Here is a 26,557-nt window from a genome sequence, read left to right as displayed (position 1 = left end):
CTTGGGATGCTCTACAACCCCATGGCTTAATTTTTTATTTTCACCCATTAAAAAAATTATTTTATTTTTCAGATTTAATAAATATCTTATAAAAATTAAAAATATATATATAATATTAAGGAAAAATACTTATTGCTTATGGAAAATTATGTACAACATATGTACATAATATTCAACTTCAGATGGTGTCAAATTCATCATTACATTATATTTTTCTTATACTTTAAGGAATAAATAGTTTTAAAAAAAATTCAAAATATTATTTTTAATTAACAAATAAATACTAGGGTTAGGGGATAAATAAGAGATAGTTATTTCATAGTTCTAGTAACTTGACATTACGTTTAAGAGTTATGAATTGCATACTTTAAGTCTTGAATACCTTACTTTAAGTGATCCATGGTTATTAATACATGCTTTTTTATGTAACAGTGTAAAACATAAGACATTTTGTATACAATGTTTGATATAGCATGGCAACATGGGGTTCCCATGTCCGCAGACAAAAAGAAGTCCAAATGCAATTATTGTGGGAAGTTGCTAGCTGGAGGAGCCACTAGGTTAAAGCAACACTTGTCTGGTACAGGCAAGGATGTTTCATCATGCCCAAATGTTCCTATCCAAGTGAAAGTGGCAATGACACAACATTTGAAAGGAGGAAGATTAAAAAAATATGAGAGGGAAAGAATGCAACAAGAGTTTAATGAGGCAATACTAGAGAGGGCTGGTGCAGAGGTCCGTGGCGGAGATGATACTGACATTGGGCCTCCACCTGGTGAGTTTCAATCAAAGGCTGAATGGAGAATTTACCAGCAGACTTTGGTGAGAGTAGACAAAGTTTTCATTTTGATAATATAAGAGCATATGAGCAAGCAAGAGGAGCTGGTGGATCTGCTCATTGCACTGATGCAAGAAGATAAGAGGAGGAGAAGCACTGGGACAAGAAATATACCACGACCCCAAACCCGACCACGAGTACAAGGTCTAGAACCCATTTTTGAGTAGGATCCCACCACTTTTAGGCAACAAGATGCCTACCAGCCAACCATCCCACAAGTATTTGGTGGTAAACAAGAGAAAGCACGAAAAGCCTTCAGAAGTTCATGCTTTACCATGGCATTCCAGCCAATGTAGCACAAGGAACATACTATAATGCATTCCTTGATGTGCAGAGAGGGCATGCAGATGGAAGGACCTTCACCATTTGAATTATACAATGTATATTTGCCTTAGGAGGTAGAGGAGCTAAAAGAATACATTGATGGTTTGAAGCCAATGTGGGAGACATATGGGGTTACTCTTATGGTGATGGTTGGACTGGACCTACTAGGCTGTCCATCATAAATTTCATGGTGAGTTGCAATGGAATGACTATATTCTTGAAGTCTATCGATGCATCAAAGCATATAAAGGATGCATCATACTTGTATAAGGAGTTGAAGCAAGTGGGGAGGAGGTAGGACCAAGGAACGTTATCCAAATTGTGACGGATAACGGTTCCAACTATAAAAAGGCCGGAGAGAAGTTGATGAATAAGAAGAGTAAGAGGATCCGGCTCTTTTGGACCCCATGTGCAGCCCATTCTATTGATTTAATGTTGAAGGACATGGGGAAAAAGACTTTGGTGGCGGGTGTGGTAAATAGGGCAAGACAAGTGACAACTTTTGTGTACAACCATTCTTATGCTTTAGCCTTGATGAGGGAGAAATGCAATGGAGATTTAGTGAGGCCTGGTGTCGCTCGATTTGCCACCAATTACATTGCATTGAAGAGCTTTCGAGTAAGGCGATAGGCCAAGGTGTATGTTTGCAAGTCGCGAATGGTTTGGTTGGCAGGTTCTAAGTCGGAAGAAGCAAAGGTAGACAAATGCAGACCATTGCAAATGATGGATTTTGGAAGGACTTGGGAAAGTGGTTGGCATATTAGAGCCGGTGGTGGCGATGATCGAGGATGGTTGATACAGAGAAGAAGCCTACTTTGGGCCACATTTATCCGCCATCCAAAAATGAAGGAAATGGTTAGAGTCGCTATACCTCGAAGTGCAAAGTCCTACACTAACATCATTGATGAGCGGTGGAGAAGCACTTGAGTCATCCATCGCATAAGGTCAGGTGAGTTCAACATACTTTATACTTTAAATGTTATAACTTTTTTACATTTACATATTCAAAACCCTAAAGGCATTAAAGCGATTAAGTCACTAACAAATCATATTTGTGGTGTTTACTTTACCAAAGATACTATTTGAATCCAAAGTATCACTACTCCAATGATCTTAGGCTAGACATAGAATTGTTAGAGGCGCTCAAGTCGTTACTCGTAAGTTGGAGCCCCATCCAAAGACACAAGCCTTGAATGATGAGGTGAGAGTATGGGACTTTGGCACTATGGTAGTTAGTTTATGAATGTAATTACTAAATAGGAAATACTAATGCCTCAAATTGAAAATAGATCAAATACTTCAGAGAGGCCTCAACAAGTTTCGGTCGACTAGCTGCAGTGGAGGGTAGACAAAAGTCAGACCCTGGTAAGTGGCATGATATTACGTTTTATGAATTATAATTTTATCTCTTTAGAATGTACATATTCTTACTATTCTATATTTGTAATGCAAGTGTGGTGGCTTTATGGTACAAGTTCACCCAACCTGAGGAAGGTAGCAGTGAGAGTGTTCTCACAAACTTGTTCATCCTCCGGATGTGAGCGCAACTGGAGTACATTCTCATTGATACATTCAAAGAGGCGGAACAAGTTGGGTAGCGAACGACTAGAGCAGCTTGTGTATGTGCACTACAATATGAGATTAAGGATGAGGCACATACGTGAAGGAATTGAGGCCAATGATAAAGAACCCATTGAACTGTCCAACATTTTTCAAGAGGACTCGATGGATGAGGATCCCTTATTCCAGGTGGGTGAGGGATCGTGGTACACCTGATATGGATCAATCTGGGGTAGGCCTGACCCCACCATTGCGTCCTGAACCGTGCGATGTTGATGAATATATGTCGATGCAAGAGGGGCGTGCACATGCGAGTCACCGAAACCTTTTGAGCTCTTGTAGGAAGTCCTGGCGATGATGATGATGGTGGTGGTGGTGATGACACCGATGATGCTAGTGATGGTGATGTTGATGGTGATCTTGGTGGTGGTGGTGGTGGTAAGGCTGCTGCGCTAGTGGCATGCGGAGGTGGCGGTTATTATGATGATCGTCATGAGGGGATGCGCGAGCGATCGAGCAAGAAGTTGGAACGCAGGAGGACCCTTGCGTTTCACCGGTGAGTCTCGGTTACGCATGCCACTCAAGATCAAGACCATGGTGGCCACCCTAAAACATACAACGAAAAGAAGGGTCGCAAACACTCACATCGACCTATGCTCGAGGAGGAGAACAACGGCATATGAACACCATGCTTACAAGTTTCGAAGCATGAGTATAGATACTACTAGTGAGCATCGATCATGGCAATCATCTCAAGATCATCATGGCTATGACTATGGCCAGCAGAGCACCGGTTCGATTATAGTGCCTATGGTCGAGATGGGCGATCGAGTCGAGTATGACACAAAGCTCGGGTCGGTGTTGGGTATACATTCCTAGTCCCAAACCAGTTATACATGCCTCAAACTCAATATGACAAGAGCAGGATCTTACACCTCATACCAATAGCCTCCCATGTACCCTAAGATAGGGAGATTGGTATATGTTGATCGAAGACTTATATGGAAGTCGTGTCACACTATCTCGCAACACTATAGCAATTCCATGACATGGGAATTCTATGTGGATCGATATAGGGATGAATTTCTTGTTCAATCTCATTTTATGTAACAAATTAAGTGAACATTGATGTAATGTACATTTTATTTGAATGTTTTGATTGATGTGTGCTAATTAGAATGTTTTGATTGCTAATTTGCTATGTTTTACTAAATTATATATAGATTATGTTGTTTTAGTACGACTCGTCGCCTACCAACCTATGGTCCAAAGTGAAACTCATATTTGGACTTGTTTTTTGGCAAATCTGGGCATGCCATTGTGTTTAAATGGCCTGAAATAGGCTGGATACCAAGTTTCAGACCCAAAATATGTGTACAACCCACCGAGTTGGGGGTCCGAGTCCAAAAAAAAAAAAAATGCAGCAACTCGCCGAGATCTCGGCGAGATCTCGGCTCGACTCGGTTTCTGGCCTGGCCGAGATGCCACCGAGACCCGAATTTTCGAACCTTGGAGGCCTCAGATTGAGCCCAGTCCGGCCCGATCCTATGTTAGATTATGCTTTACCTTAATTATTTTTGTTTAGATTGTAATTTGAATGAAAGTTTGACAAAAGTGTTTAACATCTCACCAGAGGCTTTCATTTTTTGTAGAATTGTGACGCAAATCTGTATGTGTTCAAGATGTGATGCCAATCATGTGTCTCTCTTTTTTTAATGCATAGAATTAGGGTCAATCAAGGCCAACTTGGTCCTGACAAAAATCAGGGTCAATCAGGGCCGACCTGGCCCGATCAGGGTCAATTAGGGTCTGGCTGGGTTGGGCTGGGCTGAGCCCGGTAGGGTTGGGCCTGGGCTGAGATATCTCAGCCCGACCTCAGTGCTGGGTTGGGGTTTGGGTTGGACTGAGCTAAGAGGACTTAGGGTTGGGTTGGGGTTTTAAAAAACCCTCCCCAACCCGGCCCTGTTTCACCCTTAAATTGATGTTGATTGGGAATAGCACCACTGGGATTAGTATGGAAGAGAGGAAATATTCTATTACTTGTTAATACTTTTGGTCTTGTGGCAAAGTTTTCCTTCACATTTTTTAGGAATGTCATTCTAGAGTTTTTGGATCCTGTGATGGAGAAATTTGCCAAACGGCTACAGCTTTGGAAGTAGAAATATATATTGTTACTTTTTTTTTTTTGGGGGGGGGGGGGGGTCAGTCTTGTCGGATCGTCCTTTTCCTATCATGATATGTACTACACCTCAGTTCTCAAAGCCACTTGATGTGTTCTAAGGTAGGAAAGATAAGGTTAATAGAACACAAACCCACAAGGACAGAATCACAATGATCCAAAGCAAAGACCATCTGGCAGAATATGGAAATTATTAAAACAGAATCTAACGGTTAGATGGATCTGAAATTTGTTGATAACCCTGTACCAAGGTGTTCAGTCCCTCCGAAATTCAAACAGATCCAAGGGTGGGATCTGCTGTAATGGCACTCAACAGAATTAGAAAGTAATTAAAGAAACTGGCATGACTTCCTTATCTGATGGATATCAAATTTTAAGCACTATTAAGTGCTAACATTGAAGAACAACATACTAGAAGATGGTGTCCATCCAAGGGCTGGATTACTCAAATTACCAAGTTACTTGTTACAGCTAGAATTTGAAAGTAGCAGAATACAGTCAACAGAACTGCAACACAGTGAATACTATTACTTGGAATCTACACCAACACTACCACTCCCATCTTCAGCTCACACCCTTCATTCTGATAGCGCATTGACAAAGCTTCATCACTGGCACCACTGTTTGGGACACCCTTCTTTTCATATTTTATGTTCTGTGTTTCCGGACTTAGTTAAAATTTGTGGTTTGGAACAACTTCATTGTGATGTGTGTGAATTTGCTAGACAAACTAGAAATTCTTATCCTATTAGTGATGATAAAAATGATGTTCCCTTTTCTATTATTCACTTTGGTATATGGGGTCCCTCTCGGAATGTTGATCGTATTGGTTTTCGTTGGTTCATTACATTTATTGACAATTGCACACGTCTCTGTTAGAGTTTATATTAATAGGGGTACTTTAGTCACTAGTTTATTGTATTGTCAGCTTAAGTTGTAATTGTTCTCTTTTTTACCTTTTTTATCTTTTACCTCCCTAGGGAGGTGTATGTAATTCTTAAGGAGTATGTTAGTAATGTATATAGGGGAGAAAATTCAATTCTCTCTTCCAGGGTTGCACATCTTTTCCTTTTTTGCTTCTTTCTCTTCTCTTCTCAGCCCTTACTTTCTTGTTTGTTCACTTAAATCGATCCTTGCTTGATTTCCAACTTGGTATCAGAGCAGTTCTTTGGTTTGAGAGATGTCCTACTGGTACTCCGCTTCCATTTTTTCTCTTTGGAACCCTAGGTTACAAAGTGGTTCAGAAGGAAGAGACCATTATGTGAAAAACTCAAAGGAACCATGAGATAAGCTTGGAAGAGGGTCATAGGAACATTAAAAGGAGGTATGTGAAGAAATAGGAGCCCAAAATACTGTTCATGACACTGTTCACATGAACAGTGATTTCGGTGTTGGAATCTCTCTCTCTCTCTCTCTCTCACACACACATCTGGCTGTTGATGAAGCTGGGGTAGGGCTCATTTGAATCGGCCTAGGCCCCTCTGTCACTTCCACAAGCCCTCGGTTCTTAAAGAGAAGGGCTGTGGAGTCACAACTCAGTTCTCTACTGTTGTAAAGGTACCGCCAGCTTTCTGGTTCTTTTTTTTTTGCTTTCGAATTTCAAAAGGTTGTTTATGATGGGTCTCAGCTGCCTTGTGTTGTGAACTCTATTTTTTTGTACCTCTTGAGTTACCATGAGATGTTGCACCTTGAAGAGTGCATTTGAGCTGGATTTTTTGTGATGTGTGTTCGACACACTTGCTGCATTTGTTTTTTGGGTAGAGTGTACTCCCTGTTTGATTAAGTAGCACACTGATTCACCAATGTCTGTGCTGAAGTCAGTGGACCTGTGGAAGTTTTGACTAGTGGTTTGGGTGGTACCAACCCTAGTATGACTGTCTTTAAGAACCCCAATACCCAGATATCCATTGTGAAGTTGGTCAACACCAACTATTTGGACTGAGCTCATTCTGTGAAGTTGTCTCTGCGAAGTCGAGGGAAACCGGGGTACATTACTGGTTCCATTAAGGCTCCTGAGTCAACAGATCCTACGTACCTAAACTGAGAGACTGAGAACTCAACCGTTATGACTTGGTTGATTTTCTCTATGAAACTTGAGAGTGGTAGAAGGTTTATAAGGAAGGAGACTGCTAAGGATATTTGGGCCAGTGTCTCCAAGACATTTGACCGAGTGGGTGACTCGGCAAAGGTTTATCAACTCCTTCAAAAAGTCATCACAATGAAGCAAGGTGATAGGAATATTTATGAGTACTACAACATTGTTATTGGTCTCTGGGAGGAGTATGATCATTATAGGGACCTCTAGCTGTCCAACCCCGAGGATGAGGCAAAGGTTTATAAAATACTTGAGAAGGAATGTGTTCTTATTTTACTTGGTGGGTTGAATCTAGAATATGAGCTAATTCGGCTGCAGATTTTAGGAAGGACACCACTTCCATTCTTTAGATGAGGTATGTAGCTACTTACAGAGTAAGGAGACTAGAAGAGTTGCCATGGACATTGCCCCAACCCTGGAGAGATCTGCAGTTGCCTCTAGCTCCCACAGAGACTGGCGAGGTGGGAGGAGAGGCGTAGGGCCACCTTGTAGAGATGACAAAGATAAACCAAAATGTGATCATTGTGGAAAATCTAGGCACACTGGAGAGAGGTGTTGGGTACTTCATGACCGTCTCCCTGGCATGCATGGTGGATCCACTAGTATGCGTGGTGGCAGGAGAGGGGGAGCTAGAGCCCACACTGTTACGACTAAGACTGAGCCTATGGGGTACTCATCTGAATTTCAAGCAGATCGTGATTTCCTTACTAGAGAGGATATTACAGCATTCCGCAGGATGATGTCCCAACCGTAGATTAAAAACTCTCGAGATCTCAATGAATATCTCGCTATTTTGAGAGCTCGAGACGAGATCTCAGGCGATACCCAATATTACCCCATCTCGGTGAGATCTCGGGTCGAGTCGAGAACTCGACTCGAGATCTCAACCCAACCCTAAATCAAGCATAGTTAAATATCTCGTGATATATCGGTATCTCGGGCCTACCGAGATATCTGAAATATCCGAAATATACCGAAATTTCGCCGAAATATGGTATTTTTTCTGCCATATTTCGGCACTCCATCTCGATGGGTTTTTGGCCATATTAAGGCCTGATACTTCATGTACACCCTTATTTAAGCTAAATAAACACATTTAAACCTTCATATTGCAAAAAAAATGAACTCAAAGTGGTGTTTTGGGTTTGCACCCTTGATTGACTGTATACGGTCGGACCCTGATGTATAAAATAGTTAAATACATATTGTTTAAGTACTAAAAGACATAATAAGAAATTTAAACAAAGTAATGAAACAAAAATAAAGTCAAATGTAGCCTTTAGTTTAAACTTTAAAATTTAAACTCATAAAGTCATAAGTGCATAAGTCATAACTCATAAACTTCATAATGGTCAATAGTTCAATACTCAATACACAAAGTATTTCTACGAAATTTACTGAAATATACCGAAATGTACCAAAATTGACCGAAATATATTGCTCAATACACAGTATTTTTACGAAATATACCGAAATATACCGAAATTTCTACGAAATTTGAACTTTTTTCATTTCGGAAGCCCATCTCGTCTCGGTTGTGTCGAAATTACCGAAATTTCGGCGACATATCGCGAAATTTTGTACCATGAAATCAAGCATATTAGTTCCAGAGTCTGGCGAGATCTTGTGGTTTTGGTCATCTCGGTGGGAAATCTTGGTATATAGACACCTATTTATGCAAACCTTGGTATACATACATTTATTTATACTTATTTATGCCTAACATTAAAGTAAATGATTTGTATTTGTATTTCATTTACTTAAGATATTATTCATAAATAATCAAATGCCCCAATATTTGAATCCAATAAAAATAGTTAAAAAAATCAAATTCCAAAAGGATAAAAAGTCAACCCCCTAGTTCAAGAACAAAAATTGGATTTTCGGCGGTAGGTGCAATTTGCAACTTTTTAATGTTGGGGTTTTTCTCAAATCTAAAAATTTCATAAATCTTAATATGGTAAAATATTGATAAAAACCAAAAGTGTGGTAAAATATTCATTTGTTTTGATGCCAAAAAAATATTTCATTCGGAGCGATTTTGACAGCATTCTCGCAAACCAAATTAAGTTTAACATCTGCTCAGTTTTTGGGTCCAGTTCATGTTCCATGTGCAAACCTGGGGCAGTAGTAGGTATTCTGAATACCAACTTTGTTAAGGCTGTGAGCTTTGTGTCTGACATCGTGACTCCAATCACCTTCAACTAAACATTTTGATGTAAAGAGCTTCTCCTTTGGCTCCTCCATATTGTTCTAAATATGCTGCTAAGGACATATTGCTATTGTTTTGTTGAGTTTTTTAGTGAAATTATCTGTCAGATAACATTTACCTTTTTCAAGGCAGACAAGTTTCTGTCTGATACCTCCTTCAAGTGTTCTTTTTGCACTGGAATATCATTTTGTGACTCCTAATATGATGAATCTACAGCCCATGAAATGTGATTTTCTTGCAAGTGCTCTTTTCTGTTATTTTGCTTTCTGCATAGTCTTCAAACCATAGTTCGAAAACTCGGGTTTTGGTCTCGCCGAAACAGTGCATTTTTTGCTAGTGAGTTTTGGTTGGCCCTTTTGAGGGGGGAGGGGGTTGGTAAACGGCCATATTAAGCTCCGATACTTCAGGGAAAATATATTGCTAGAAAAGTCACACAACTTTCGGGTATTTATCATATTGTGTGCAAAAATTCAATTTTGGGAAGAAATTCATACCTTGAACTGTTGAATGTGGCCAAATTTTCATCAATATGCAACAAGTGATGTTGTTGGAGCGATGTGGCAACCTCCAACACTGTATTTCAGCAGTGTTTAGAGGTGAGGTGGCAAAAATCAGTCCAAAATGTGGGTTTTCCATCTTCCCACAGAGAAAAGGGGCTAAACAGGCGAAATAGCTCGAGTTTGGTCGAAATGTCGACCAGCACATTCGAAATGGGTATTTATAATACCCTGTTGAACCATATAGCAGAAACGACACGATATACGGTCGAAATTTCAGCGAAACATCAAAATTTCAACTGAGATATTGTCAATTCTCTAATTTGTATGGTATTTCGACTTGCCCTCTTCCAAATCTCCGAAATTTTTGAAATTTTGGCGAGATTTTGCCGAATTTTCAAACTATTGTTCAAACCTATTGCTGTAGCCCCAAATAAATGCAAATTTGTCAACTAGTGCCTTTTCTACTTGGTTTTCTGTGCAACTTTTGAATACTTTAGATTGCTCTAGTTCTATGAAATATCAATGTTCTAAGGTTTACTATTCATGTACGTTTTACATCTTTATATCTCTCTTAACTTACAGAATATTTATTTTTTCAGCTGCCGTATACATATGTATCCGGGAAATAGTGTAATTCATTCGTTGATACAGTACTTTTAACAATGGCTCTTTTATTATTCTGTACAGCTGCTTAATTGCTAGGAACCTTTTGAATGGAATGAAGACATGTGCTGAGGTTTTTCAGTATATGAGTTTCACTGAAAATAAACTATTTTCTGGATCTGGTGATGGTAAAAATTCTCTGGTTGAAGGCCATTCAAAGGTTGACTATACTGATTCTATGGTTAGTATTCTTTGTATGCTTGTGTGCATCTAGCATTGGGCGCCTCTTTCTCAAACAAGGGAATGCTCTTCTGAAATGCTTTTCAGGATGCTAAACCACGAAGATCAAGGTTCTTGCGCAGGAGGGGGAGGGTTCGTCGCTTAAAGTATACTTGGAAGTCTGTTGGTTACCATTCAATCAGGAAGAGGATTAGTGAGAGGAAGGATCAACCATGCCGGCAGTTTAACCCATGTAGCTGCCAATCAGCTTGCGGAAAGGAGTGCACTTGCCTTTTAAATGGAACCTGCTGCGAAAAGTATTGTGGGTAGGACTTCCTTCTCCCTTCTGAATTATGTGCTCGAGGTCACTGGAATCTCTGTTTTTTTCCCTCCTCCCAAATTGGTGCAGATGGTTATGATTTACAGGACAGGATGTGAGTTAAATTCTTAGGGATGGGTCATAAGCTTCAAAATGCAATCCTGGTTTTAAACTGATAAATGCAATAAGCCATCTTTTGCAATGTGTGACCAATGAACCTTCAATGTTTCTTATCATCACCCTGGAGTGAGTTGTGGAAAAAGCTGATGTTTGGATATTGTTTACAGTTGTCACATCTTTTACTACTTTGAGCAGTTTTATTTTTTGAAGTTCTGTGTTACTCTCACTACTGGCTTGAATGGGTTGAGCAAGTCAACCATTACTGATTCTTACTTCTCTTTCTAGATGTCCTAAAAGTTGCAAGAATCGTTTTAGAGGCTGCCATTGTGCCAAAAGTCAATGTCGAAGTCGTCAGTGCCCATGCTTTGCTGCCAATAGGGAATGCGATCCAGATGTTTGTAGAAATTGCTGGGTTGGGTGAGTTTTTAAGTTGCTGATTCCCCTCCAAAAAAAAGTTGGACTGGTAATCTCATGATTATTGCAGTTTTCAAATTCTTGCGTCATTTGAGTAGTTTAATTTGGATATCTTATAGAAGTCCTAGAATTTATGTCATTGATGATTATTTTTCCTGTCTTTCTATCAATTTACATATGATAGTTGACTAAAATCTGGTACTTTATTCTTTTGGCAAGTGAGTAAAATCTAGTTGAGTGTGTGTATGTGGTGCAGGACTGGTTTGGGAAATCTAATGCAAGTTTAAGGATTAAGTGAATTTGGGTTTGGAAAGATCTGCTAACACAAAACTCACAACGTACATGCAGAAAATCAGATCTAACAGTAGCCATAAATGATGAAAATTCCCAAATACAAGTGCCGAAAATTCATTCTTGGATTCATGGAAATTTAATTAAGGATACATGATAGGTACCTTCCTTTGCTGTCCCACATGTTGGAGTGTTGTGATCAAGTGCTAAGTCTCTACCAAACTCCAAAGAATGTGTCCTCAGCATGGTACAAAATTTCGCGATATATCGCCGAAATTTCGGTAAATTTCGGTAATTTCGGCACAACCGAAACGAGATGGGCTTCCGAAATGAAAAAAGTTCAAATTTCGTAGAAATTTCGGTATATTTCGGTATATTTTGTAGAAATACTGTGTATTGAGCAGTATATTTCGGTCAATTTTGGTACATTTCGGTATATTTCAGTAAATTTCGTAGAAATACTTTGTGTATTGAGTATTGAACTATTGACTATTATGAAGTTTATGAGTTATGACTTATGTATTTATGACTTTATGAGTTTAAATTTTAAAGTTTAAACTAAAGGCTACATTTGACTTTATTTTTGTTTCATTACTTTGTTTAAATTTCTTATTATGTCTTTTAGTACTTAAACAATATGTATTTAACTATTTTATACATCAGGGTCCGACCATATACAGTCAATCAAGGGTGCAAACCCAAAACACCACTTTGAGTTCATTTTTTTTGCAATATGAAGGTTTAAATGTGTTTATTTAGCTTAAATAAGGGTGTACATGAAGTATCGGGCCTTAATATGGCCAAAAACCCATCGAGATAGAGTGCCGAAATATGGCAGAAAAAATACCATATTTCGGCGAAATTTCGGATATCTCGGTAGGCCCGAGATACCGATATATCGCGAGATATTGAACTATGGTCCTCAGTGCTTCCTTGCTATTAATTGATGAATGCCCATAATGTTTGAGGCTATAATTTAAGCCAAAAGTGGGACAACTGGGACTGGAAGAAAAGGAATGGGGTAGAGGGAAAGGGTGGTAGCCTATGAGAGAAGAATTAGGGAAGAGAAAGGGGGCTTGGCTTCATTCCAAGGTTTGCAGGAATCACTCATGCTGTAGAGAATGGGAGAAATCTCACAAATTCTAACATTTTTCATTGTCTTCCATCCCAAAATACAATCTTTTAAAACCCAAAAGAGAAAAAAGAGAAATAGCATAGTAATAACTACTTTTCTAGCAAATACTACTCCCTAATAACTACTTCTCCTGCCATAACTTCCTAATAACTACTCCACTTAGCATTACACATGAGTACATAGCAAGTTTGATACCAAATAAAATAAAACAAACAAATTACACATAAGTAAACAGAAATATGCATCCACACAAGTTATAAGGGAAATCTAGCCACAATGAAGTGATGTGTGGGTGTGTACGTCTGTGTCTCCTCTGATATATCCTAAATCCCTAAGTGATGTCCTCATCAGTATGACTATAATGTGGATCTAGGTCACCTTATGGATAGGTTTCAGAAAACCAGAATCGCGGATTAGGAGAAATTTCCAGATTCAAGAGCAATCCAATAACACAAAATCAACAAAGCAGATAGAGTTTAAATTCTGGTTGAAGGCTTTTTTAATAAGAAGGAACAGAATTGGAAAACTTCAGATTAATCCAATGGTCAGATTCTGAGAAGATGGTAGAGTACTCGAGAACAAATTCAGAACCAGTATTCGATATCAGAAAAAATTTGATCGTAAAACAGAAATCAGAATATAATTTATAAACAGTAATGATCAGTAATCAAAGCAGAATATGAAACTGAAATCAGAATGCAGAAATGAAAGCAGGAACGGAGATTTAAAGCAAATAGACTTGAGATAGGAATCTTCTAGTTCGATGGAAAGGTTTGATTTTGAAACTAGAATTGTAATCCAATTTTAGACCTAGTAATCAGAAATTCAGAATAGAAATAGAAGAACATAATCGTTATGACTGAACAACAATGGATTTAGGAAAGAACCAGAGACTAGAAGAGAAAAGTGGTGCGCTGGAATTAGAAAGTTCAGAACTCACGTGGTTCTTCAAGTAGAATAATAAGAAGGAAGAAGAGACTAGAATGAATCAGGAATCACCACCTGATCCTAGACTGGTATCACCACCAGCACTACTATTGAATCACCACAGCAGCTCAATTTTGTATCACCAGGCAAACGACCAATTTCTTTAAACTAAAAATCGTGGGGAGGTTACAGCCTTACATCACTATATATATTTTAACTAGATTGAGACATACTGGCCTAAGGCAAAGCTAACAGCCAATAGGATTCAAACCTACACATGACATGAAAGAAAAAGACAAAACTAAGGCCTGATTTGGTATGATTTCTATTTCAATTTCAGGGGGTGATTTCTATTTCTGAAATTGTTTGGTTTGATTTCTGCACCTTATTTCAGTGAAATAGAAATTCTGAAATAGCTAAGGAGCTGTTTCAGAATTTCTATTTCATTTTATTTAGCACTCTTGCTCTTGAATGAACACATGGTTAATTTCATGGGCAAAATAGTAATTTCGTGTTAAAAATAAAACACCACCCTTCTTCTCTTAATGGTCTCACCATCACCACCCCACTCCCATCATTGCCACCGCCACCACCACCACCACCACTACAACCACTGCTACCCCGCTACCACCACCACCACCACTACCCTGCCATCACCACCACTGCCACTGCTACCGCCGCCACCACCACCACCCCCACTACTTCCACGTCACCACTACCCTGCCACCACCGTCACCACCACCACTACCCCGCCGCCACCACCACCATCCTTCCCAAAGAAATATAGAGAATCTATTCTTAGAATTTGAACTATCAAATGGATCTTTTTATTCTTGAAATATTTCACATTGATACAACCAAAACAATTTCAATTTTTTGACCAAAAATCTGTTTGTTGACTATTTCAAGAAATCAATCCCAAATTGAAATAGAAATCATACCAAATCAGGCCTAAATAGGACAAACTCCTATACTCAAGCTATAGGAGAAATCATATCCTGACTAGGAGTCGAGGACTTTTTAAAATAGACATATAACATGTCTGGAATTAATAAGTGAAATTCTAAGCTTCACAAGGAAACTATAAAGCAATAATTAATAAAGGACAAGTCCTAAATAGACCCCATGACCTGGTTCTTTGGGTGAACCAGAAACCTGAACCATAAGCCTGTTAAAACTGGCCCAAAGTGGTCCAAATCAGAACTGCAAGCTATGGTTCTGGTCTGATCTTTCTCCAGTGATGGTACTTCAGAGAGTATATCAGAATTTCTTGGTTTTGACCATCATCTCTTATAATCGATTATTGTCAGGGTTTCTGATAAAATCAATTTTTGTCAGGGTTTATGATGAAATCAATTTTTGCCAAGGATTTTGGAGGTTCGATTTTTCCAGAATTTTTTATTCCTTCACTTCATCAATTCGGTAGTAAATTATGGGTGATGGTTCCAGGTTTGTGATGACTGAAGTTTTCTCTTCTTCCTCTAATCGAATCACTGAAAAGAAATTGGAGGGAATCACCAACTTTCAACAATGGAAGAAAATTGCTAAGTTGGTATTGACGGGACGTGATCAGCAGGATCACCTATTTAAGCTCAAGCCTGATGATGACCCATTGTGGGATACAGTTGATGCTCGAATCTTGGGACAAATGCTGAATTCTATGGAGCACCAAATTGTTGATTTGGTAATACATATTGATACGGTTAAGGAGCTTTGGGAGTATCTCAATGTTTTGTACTCTGGATAAGACAACCTTTCTCGCATTTATGAATTGTCCCAGGAGTTCTATAGAATTGATCAAAAGGGTCGTCCTTTGACCCAATACTTTGCTGATTTTAAAAGGATGTATAAGGAGCTTAATTCACTTCTTCCCATTACTTCTAATGTGGAAGCAATGCAAAGTCAGCAGGAGCAGCTTGCTGTTATGGGATTTTTGGGAGGACTTGGGAAGGAGTTCGATTCAGTCCATTCCCAAATTCTTGGTGGTGACAAGGTAGCCACATTGTCTGAGACTTTTTCTAGGGTTCTACGTGTCTCCCGTGAGACTACTACTACTGTTGATAATTCGGCCTTGGCTTCTTTTCCCCAGAACCGTGGCCCCAATGGTGGGGCTGGTACTGGTGGTAATGGTAATAGTGGTGCTGGTCGTGGTCGTGGTGGTGGGGCTGGTTCTAGTAAACCAACTACCTTGGGTACTCAGAGTGTTCCTGATGGTTCGGGGCAAGTGATGACTTATCATCATTGTGGTCGTCCAGGACATATCCAACGCTTTTGTTGGAAACATCATGGCAAACCACCTCAGCAACAGTTTGCCAATTCAGCTACCACTACTGAGTCTACAGTTTCTGCATCTCCACAGCCTGAGGGTAAGACCGTAAAGATGTCTGATAAAGAATATGCCCGTTTTACACAATTTCAGATTTCTCAGTCAACCCAGTCTCCAACAGCCACTTTTGTTCAGACAGGTAATGCTACTGCCTGTATGTCAACTGCTACTCCTCGTCCCTAGATCATTAATTCAGGGGCATCGGATCACATGACTGGTGTTTCAGTTATTCTTTCTTCCTTCAAAAAATCTTCGTCTAGTGTTACTTTAGCTAATGGTTCCTTAGCTAACGTAATTGGTACTGGTACTGCACATGTTACACCTTCTTTGTCCTTATCTTCTGTTCTCTACTTGCCTGATTTCCCATTCAACTTTTTCTATGTTAATCGTTTTACTAAATCTCATAACTGTTCTGTAACATTTTTCTCGGATTCTTATGTATTTCAGGATCTTATGACGAAGAAGATGATTGGTAGAAGTCCTGAGTCGGGGGGACTTTACACACTTGAGGACACTTCATCTATGGCGTGTACCGGTGTGGCGTCACTCCACCAGATTCATTGTCGTTTGGGTCATCCTTCGTTGGAGAGTTTAAAGCTTCTGGATAGTTGGTTTCGGTCTCTTCCTAGTTTGAATTGTGAGTCCTGTCAGTTTGGGAAACTTCATCGTGTGAGTTACCCTCCTAGAGTCAATTAACGGTCTGACCAACCTTTTTCTTTAGTTCATTTAGATGTATGGGGTCCATGTCTTCTCGTGTCTACTTTGGGTTATCGTTACTTTGTAACCTTTGTTGATGACTATTCCAGGGTTACCTGGCTTTATTTAATGAAATGTCGTTTTGAATTATTCTCAACTTTTTGTGCATTTGTGAATGAAGTCAATAATCAATTTCAGACTCCTTTGCGTATTCTTCGTAGTGATAAGTGATAACGCTAAGGAATATTTTTCTGCCCCCTTTTTTGAATTTATGGTTCAACGTGGCATTATTCATCAGTTCTCTTGTGCTTACACCCCACAACAAATGGTGTAGCTGAGAGGAAGAATAGACATTTAATGGAAGTTACTTGTTCTCTATTATTTGAGATGAAAGTACCTAAATCTTTTTGGGTAGATGCTATTTTGACTTCCTGTTATCTCATTAATCGCATGCCTTCTTCTGTTTTGCATGGTGGTATTTCCTTTTCTTTGTTGTTTCCTTCTATGCCATTATTTGTTTTACCACCACGAGTATTTGGAAGTGTTTGTTTTGTTCGTGATCATCGTCCAAGTGTCTCCAAGTTGGATCCTAAATCTCTCAAGTGTATGTTTGTTGGTTATTCTCGCACTCAAATGGGTTATCGTTGTTATTCTTTTGAGTTGCGGAAATATTTTGTTACTGTTGATTTTTCTTTCTTTGAGTCTACTCCCTATGATAGTTCATCTTTTACTGTGTCTGACTTGGATGATGATCTTCTCGTTTCCATTGTTCAGTCTATTGTTCACTCTGTTCCGCAGGCTGCCTCATCACCGTCACCTCCACCTATTGTGTTTAAACGTCATCAATGGAAAGTATGTACTTGGACCCCCGCTCCTGTGAGTTTGGCCACATCTACTTCTTCGCCGGCAGATCCTGAGACAGGTACTCCTCCTCCTTTGGAACCTCCTTCTGATCTTGATATTCCTATTGCTCATAGTAAGGGTGTTCAAGCTTGTACTTAACACCCCATTTCTAACGTTGTTTCCTATGCTGGTTTGTCTTCCACCTTTCAATCTTGTTTACAAACTGTTGGAAATCATCTTGTTCCTAAGTCTGTTGTAGAGGCATTGTCTAGTCCTGGTTGGAAGGTTGTTATGAATGAGGAATTGTTGGCATTGGAAGAGAATCAGACTTAGGATTTTGTGCCCTTACCCTCAGGTAAATCTGCTATTGGTTGTTGGTGGGTGTATGTGGTGAAGGTGAATCTTGATGGATCCTTGGCTCGTTTGAAGGCCCATCTTGTTGCGAAGGGCTATGCCCAAGTATATGGTTTTGATTACTTGGATACTCTCTCTCCTGTAGCGAAGCTTACTTCTATTTGCATTTTGATTTCTCTTGCTGCTACTTACCATTGGCCTTTGTATCAGTTAGATGTCAAGAATGCTTTTTTACATGGGGATTTGTTTGAGGAAGTTTATATAGAGCAACCTCTTGGGTTTGTTGCTCAGGGGGAGTCTGGCTTAGTGTGTAAGTTGATGAAGTCTCTGTATGGGTTGAAACAGTCTCCTAGGGCCTGGTTTTGCAGGTTTACTGAGGTTATGTTAGAGTTTGGGCTGGCACGCTGTGGTAGTGATCATTCTGTGTTCTTCCGCCGCTCTGGTGCAGGGAAAATATTTCTTGTGGTTTATGTAGATGATATAGTCATTACAGGAGATGATGTTTCTGGTATTGAAGATTTGAAGGTACACTTGCAGCAAAACTTTCAGACCAAGGATCTGGGTAAATTGAAATATTTTTTGGGTGTGGAAGTTGCTCAGTCAAAGAAAGGAATTTCGCTCTCACAACGAAAATATGTACTTGATCTTCTTTCAGAGACAAGAATGTTGGGTGCTAAATCTCTAGATACTCCTATGGATCCCAATTTGAAACTTACTGCTGATGATGGTGATATTTTGCCTGATCCTGAGAAGTATCGGAGGCTAGTTGGGAAGTTAAATTACCTAACAGTAACTAGGTCGGATGTAGCCTTTCCTGTTAGTGTGGTGAGTCAGTTTTTGTCTGCCCCACGGATATCTCATTGGGAGGCAATTGTGCATATCTTACGCTATCTTAAAAAGGCTCCTGGACGTGGTCTTCTATACAGTGATCATGGACATAGACGGATAGAGGGTTTTTCAGATGTTGATTGGGCAGGGTCTCCCGTTGACAGGTCTACTACAGGCTATTGTATGTTTGTTGGAGGTAATTTGGTGTCCTGGAAGAGCAAGAAACAGACAGTAGTTACTCGGTCTAGTACAAAGTCAGAGTATAGGGCTATGGCACTTACTACCTGTAAATTGATGTGGATAAAACAGTTGTTGGCTGAGCTTGGGCTAGTTGATGATTCTCCTATGCAGCTGTGGTGTGATAACCAAGCTGTTGTCCATATCATGGTACTAAATCTCGTTTCGTTTCGGTGTTTCGGTCTGACCGAAATTTCTGAGATATCGAAATTTCCGAGATATCGAAATTTCGTCGAAATATGGTATTTTTTTGTGGGTGTAAAATGCCAAAATGACCGACATTTTCGAAATTTTCGAAACGAGATGACCGAAATATTCGTAATATTGCATGTGACACTTTTAGTGATTTTTTCAATATCTCGCGATATATCGTGAGTCCACGATATTTCGTCGATATCTCACGAGATATCGTCGAAATATGGTATTTTTTCATTTCGGATTGGTATCGTATCTCGGACAGCTCGAGATATATGAAATTTGAAGAAATATCACCGAAATTTCACGAGATTTTGAACTATGGTCCATATTGCTTCAAATCCTGTGTTTCATGAAAAGACGAAACACATTGAAGTTGACTGCCATTTTGTTCGAGAAAAGCTGCAACAAGGGCTGATTTCTTCTTGTCATGTTCGTACTGGAGAACAACTTGCAGATGTCTTTACGAAGTTTTTGGGGAGTGCAAGAGTGGATTATATTTGTAACAAGCTGGGCATGATTAACATCTATGCTCCAGCTTGAGGGGGAGTGTTATCGAGATTATGTAATCTTGGTATTAGTGCCTGCTAATACCGAGAATAGTTAGAGGGTAGTTTAGGGAGTTTTGGTATTAGTTATGTTTTGTGCTCTTTTACTGTTATGCCCTTAAGGGCTTATTTAATTGAGTTTTGTGGGAGATCACACATTACGTGTGACTCCCAAGTTGCATTCTTCTTTCTCCTCTTCTTCTCTCGTTTCTCCTCCTTCTTCTTCCTTTTCTCTTATTGTTGACATGAACAATACTAGAATAATATTATAATAATTCAACATAGAAATCATGCTTAATAAACAATTCAAATAACACTATAATATTAATTTAAGGGCTATTATATTTACCTAAGAATCTGAACAATACCCAATAGTGTTGGTATTCCTACAAAATCATGTACTGTACTTACCAGTACCATATTAGGTTAATATTAAGTAATGTTATCGTTATGCGGGGCATTACAAAATAAACCCAACATTTCTTCTCCGACGCATGGCTCTGGCGGAGATTGAGTTGCAGTTCATGTGAGGAAGAGGATCGATTTTGGGGTTTTTAGATCCAAGGGTAAAAAAGTAACTCTACAATGGTCAAGGGTAGTTTAGGGATTAAAAAAAAATTAACTGCTGACTTCATCACTTAACCGTATAATCAATAAATGAAATGCCTAAGGATTTTCTTTTCAGCTCTTTGAGAATTATCCAACTTGAGTTATGAGTACGTATGATTTTTCTTTTTCGGGAAGGAAGAATAAAAAAAGGACTCAAATCATATTGACACTAAAATACATAAATTGAATCATTCTTTCTCGAGCTGTAAGGGGAGAAAACCTCCTATACGGTTCTAGGGGGGGGCATTGTTCATCTATATCTATCCCAATGAACCATCTATCGAATCGTTGCAATGGATGTTTGATCCCAAAGAGAAGGAAAAAACTAATGGTGAGGACTAACTTGTAATGTCCTCTAATAGAGGGAGACTGATGTGTATTTTCAAATAAGAGGGGGTGAGTTGAATATGGGTAAACTTACAGGGGGTGTCATGTAATTTAACCTAAAATAAATGATTGAATCCTATGCAAGGTGCTAGCCCCCTTTGGACCAAAAAACTGGGGTTGGTCTGGTTGTGTCCCGGCTTGGGTCTCCAAAGTGGGTCCTTCCGGTTCAATTAGTCTAATGCAACTGCATCAAAGTACTTCTGATCTGCATCAGATTAAGTAGGACATGGTCAGAAGCTTAATATATTCCAATGAGAGAGAAATGATTACTTGGAGGCATGAGTCTTAGTGTATAGGTCTGAGGCATAAGCCGTTTCTGTTTACAATTGAAAACATGAATAGATGAAAAGAAGTTGAACTTTGTAAGTCATATATTCCATTGGTCATAGTTAAGTTCTAATAGTGTTTTGATGATCTACATTATATCGTGGGTCCTTCTGAATAGGTCCCTTATCTCTTTCTATTTCTATAATTTTTAACAAGTTCTCTTTGATAGATCTTTAAATTTCTACAAATTTGTTTATAGTTCTAGTTGGTGTTAGTGTTGGTGACTCTCGGTTGGGGGGAATGTCCCATCGTGAGTGTGTGTTAGTAAGTTAGTGGTTAGTAGAATTAGTAATTTAGTAGGATTAGTGATTTATAGTTAAGAGTCCTATTCCTATTTTATTTTCCTTATTGTTTCCTATTGTAGTTGAGATTGCTTATTGGATTATAAATTGTTGTAATATGGGTATAAGGGTATTTATGTCATTAGGGTTTCTAGTGTGTTGCCCTAGGGGCATTAATGTACTTGTACCTTCTATCTTTTCTTATAAATAAAGGTAGTTGGTGTCTAAGAGACACAAGTCAGATTTCCCTCAACTCTCAACCATAGTTCGAAAACTCGTTTCGTTTCGATGTTTCGGGCTGACCGAAATATCCGCAATATCCGAAATTTTGGATATTTTGGTCGAAATTTTGCATTTTTCTGGTATGTTTCGGTGGGTTTTAGGCCAAGTTAAGGCCTTAAACTTCATGGAAACCCTATTTTAGGCTATATAAACACATTTAAATGTTCAAATTGCAAAAATAGTCACCCAAAGTGGTGTTTTGGACCATTGATTGGTAATGTACGGTCGAACCTTAATGTGTAACATAGTTAATTACACATACACATTGTTTAAAACTTTAAGTACTAAAGGACATAATAAATTAATGATTAATAAGCAATTTAAACACGTAAATTGACTTGGAAGTTGGAAACATAAAGTGAATGACTCATAAGTCATAACTTAAGTCATAATATTTAGTACATTAAGTCAATAACAAGTTAACAACTTAAGAAGTTTGAATCTTGTGTTCTCCAAGTGGTTCCGGCATAGATTCGAAGGTCGGTACACAAATCAGCAAAGAGAGTTTGAAGAATGAAGAACACAGAAGAAACAAACCACAAACGAGCAGCCTTGTTAGTCTTGGTCGAAATTTCGACCGAGACTAATGAGTTTCTGCCTTTTGTACTAGATGTTTTGAAAAGATAATCTCGATATCTCGCAAGATATGTACCAATATCTCGAGATATCACGAGATAATCGAAATCTCGACCGAGATTTGGTATTTTTTTTATTCGAGGTACCATTTCGTTTCGCCCTGGTCGAGATTTTCGAAATATTCGAAATCTCGACCGAGATTTCGCGAGATTTAGTACTATGCTCTCAACATAAATAAAACAATCCTCAGCGATAGAAACTGCACTGAACCTATCGCTGGTTCTTCTTCTTCTTCTTCCTCCTAATATCTTTCCTCTTTCTTCACTCTTCTCTCAATCTTCTGTGTGTCTGGTAGTTTGGGTTATACTTTGCTACATGGTATCAGAGTGTGATTAGTCATCAAGTTATCTAATCGATCTCTGGTTTGAGAGTCTACACTTGGTTCGATTTTTTTAAGGTTCTGCAGCAACCTATGCTGCAATATTTGAAGGCTGGACCTTAGTTATGATGATGAATAACAACTAGAGTTCCCTCTTTGTTAGCTGATTGCATTCATGTCTTTCTGAAGCTTTACAAAGGGCTCTCCTTCCTCCTCAAGCTGGCAGTACCCTGTTTTCATGGAATTTTCCAGAAATTTTGAATCTGTAATTATTTCTTTCTGACCCTACTGATCAGACTACAAGTTTGGGAAATTATTCCTGGGGGCTCATCAGATCAGCAGCAATATCTTAATTGGAATTCTCAAATTCAGGCTGGCGGTAACCTACAACAACAACAACAACAACAAACTCAGCCTTATCCCAACCTAATGGGGTCGGCTACATGGATCCAAAAAAAAAAACAAACAAAAAACAAAAAAAACAAAATATGAAAAACATAGATTTAACCAAAAAAAAAATAAAAATAGATAAAAAGATGGGAAAAGAGAGATGAAAAAGGAAAAGGATAGTAATAGGAGGAAAGAGGCATAGTCCAACTCTTCAGGAAAATCTCAGCTAAATGAGGTCTGCGACGTGGATCCTTGACCTCCAGTAGGCTCTGTCCGAGGTCATACTTGTAGCAAGCCCTAACCTATACATGTCCTTCTTCACCACTTCTCCTATGGTCAATTTAGGTTTGCCCCTAGCTCTTTTAGCTCCTTCAATCGGGATCATATCACTCCTCACTGGGGCGTTACTAGGTCTCCTTTGAATATGACCATACCACCTTAAATGTGTTTTTTCACACATCCATCTTAACATTCTCATCTCTGCTACACATAGGCTAGCAGTAACCTGATCTTGGTATTTTTTTTCAGTTGCCACCTTCTATAATTCTGGTTGAGTTAATTCATAACTTAGGTCATTGATTGATTGGATTTCATTTGTGTGGATTGATTGGTACTCTCTCAGCTTTCCTCATCTGCTATTCTTGAGTTGGTTATATGATGGCTGATTCGAAGCCACATTCTGACAATGTGAATTTTCAAATCACAACTATTAAACTTAATGGAGTAGGTAATTGCCTTTTCTGGGCTCAGGCTGTCAAGGTCTACATTAATGCCAAGGGCAAATTGAAGTATCTCATATCTGATCCTCCCACTGCTGATTTTAAGGACCCATCTGACATTCAGGCTTATGAGGACTAGATGCGGGAGAATGATACAATACTTATTTGGTCATGAAACAACTTGGATCAATCCATTGCTGCCAATGTCATGTTTCATCCAATTGCTAAAGGCGTTTGAGAAGATTTGAAGTGCACCTTCTCCCATGAGAAGAACATTTCTCGCCTCTATGATCTCTATGACAAATTATTTTCTTTCAAGCAAGGAGATAAATCTTTGAACAAGTATTTTAATACTTTTATGGGCATTCGCTAAGAATTCAACATCCATCAGCCTCGAAGTTCAAAATTGGAACCACTTCAACTTTAGAAGGAGGAATTTTTTGTGGCTAAGTTTATGGCAGGCCTGAACCTTGATTATCACTCAGTCAAAAGCCAACTTCTTGCTGGTGATATGGTACCATCTCTTAATGAATCCTTTGCTCGCCTTCAACATATTACTACTACTTCACAGATAGACACCCCTGTTGGGAAAAGCGATAACCTTTTCCTACCCCTGTGTAAAGAAAAAGGGCAATATTTGACAATATCACTGTGAATAGTGTCACATGAATAGTGACTGTATGGGACCCACTTGAGCACAAACTGATAACACACAAAATGATAAAAACTCACAGACACAAGTATTTACATGGTTCGGCTATGCCTACATCCACGGGCGTAATTGGTACTTCTTCATTATGAGAGAATGAAGAGAATAACAGTAAAAGTAATTACACTTGGATTTGAACCCAAACCCAACCCTGTATCCAAAATCGGATACCCCTTGTACACCTCTTTCTACTTACACTCTCAATCCCTGAAGAGATATTCCAAACACAATATTCTACACAACTCTCACACACTCACACTTTTACTTTGAACTTGTATTGTACCATGATCTTAGAACTCCTCTCCTCCACCTATTTATAGATGTTCAAATGGGAGGGGATTTAAAGGCACACCAAACCCTTGAACTGCAAGTGTTGAAAAATGGACGAGCAGGTACAACCCCCTGCCCATTTTTCTTCTTCCTATTTAATGGTTGAAGTCCATTTTGAACAGTTCATTATTCTCTCCCTTACTATCTTCTCTTCTCTTTCTTTTCTTTGTTTTTTATTGACTTTTTATACAATACTTCACCGCCATCCTTGTTTGTCAAGGCCGGTATTGGCCCTCTTTAATGAGGAGGATCTCAACAAACTCACCCTCCGACTCATAAGGAGGGACCTGTCATGCTAGCTATGCTTGTGCAAAAATTGTGCTTTACTTTGGGTAAAGCTTTTGTCATCATATCTGCTTCGTTCTTGTCAGTATGAATCTTTACTTTGGGTAAAGAACACATGGTCTTCTCAAAGGGAGATGAAAGAGATGGATTAGGATTCTATAAATCAACAACAAATGGGTGTTCAGGCTGAAGAGCCAAGAGAACAACTCACAACCAAGGTACTAGGCACGGCTGGTTGTGAAGGGATTTGGGCAAAAAAAAGGTATTGACTTTGATGAAATTTTTTCACCCGTAGCGAAAATGTCGTCCATGTGGGTTATGTTAAGTCTGGCTGCAAATTTGAACTTGGAAGTTCATCAACTTGATGTAAAGACAACCTTTCTCTATGGTGATCTGGAGGAAGAGATTTGCATGGAGCAACCAAAAGGTTTCCAAGTCAAAGGTAAAGAACATATGGTCTGCAGATTAAGAAAGAGCTTTTATGGCTTGAAACAAGCACTAAGACAGTGGTACAAGAAATTTGATTCATTCATAATGGATCATGGGTATACGGGAACAACATCAGACCATTATGTATTTGTTAAGAATTTTTCAGAGAATGATTTTCTTATTCTTTTGGTCTATATTGATGACATGTTGATTGTTGGCCAGGATGTCATTAAAATTGACATGTTAAAGCGAGAATTGAGAAAGTCCTTTGCCATGAAGGACTTGGGGCCTACACGACAAATCTTAGGTATGAAGATTTCTCGTGATCGAAAAACCAGAAAATTATGGTTATCATAGGAGAGGTACACACAAAAGGTATTTGAAAGGTTCAATATGGACAAATCAAAGCCAATAAGTTCCCCACTTGCATGTCATTTCAAGTTGAGTAGTGAGCATAACCCCTCAACTGAGGAAGGAAGAACTGAAATGAAGAATATTCTATATTCATCAGCAATGGGAAGTTTGATTTATGTCATGGTATGTACAAGACCTGGCATTGCACATGCAGTTGGAGTTGTAAGTAGATTTCTTGCTAACCCAGGCAAAGAGCATTGGGAAGCAGTGAAATGGATTATGAGGTATCTTACAGGTACAACTAATTCTTGTTTGTGCTTTGGAGGTGGTAAACCTGTGTTGTAGGGCTATATAGATGCTGATATGGCAGGTGGCGTCGACTCTGGGAAGTCCACATTAGGATACCTATTTAATTTTGAATGGGAGCAGACTCATGGCAATCCAAGTTGCAAAAATTTGTAGCCTTATACCACAAAAGTTGAGTACATAGTTGCTGTAGAAGCTTGTAAAGAGATGTTATGGATGAAGCAGTTCACTCAAGAACTCGGTCTGAAGCAAGACGAGTACGTTGTTCATTGCGATGGTTAAAGTGCCATCCACATGAGTAAGAATCCAAGTTTTCATTACAAAACCAAGCACATTAATGTAAGGTATCACTGGATACGAGATGTACTAGAGTAGAAACTTTTGCAGCTTGAGAAAATTCATACTGATAAGAACGGAGCAGATATGATGAC

The 26,557-nt window shown here is 38.9% G+C and overlaps 1 protein-coding gene across 3 annotated transcripts in view; it reads left to right on the top strand.

The window, feature by feature from the left end:
• The window catches only part of LOC122662457 (histone-lysine N-methyltransferase CLF-like), a 55,700-nt gene that overhangs the window by 17,724 nt on the left and 11,419 nt on the right, over window positions 1-26,557 (top strand). For 2 of the 3 annotated variants that reach the window (XM_043858093.1, XM_043858091.1), the window contains 3 exons: window positions 10,396-10,552; window positions 10,639-10,856; window positions 11,255-11,386. In XM_043858093.1, coding sequence (XP_043714028.1) covers window positions 10,396-10,552; window positions 10,639-10,856; window positions 11,255-11,386 — 507 coding nt within the window. The remainder of the gene's footprint in view (window positions 1-10,395; window positions 10,553-10,638; window positions 10,857-11,254; window positions 11,387-26,557) is intronic. The other variant, XM_043858092.1, reaches the window with a different exon arrangement.

This window comes from Telopea speciosissima, chromosome 5, assembly GCF_018873765.1.
Source record: "Telopea speciosissima isolate NSW1024214 ecotype Mountain lineage chromosome 5, Tspe_v1, whole genome shotgun sequence".
Taxonomy (NCBI): domain Eukaryota; kingdom Viridiplantae; phylum Streptophyta; class Magnoliopsida; order Proteales; family Proteaceae; genus Telopea; species Telopea speciosissima.
The sequence above is the reverse complement of the archived record's forward strand: the minus strand, read 5'-3'. Positions and strand labels throughout refer to the sequence as shown.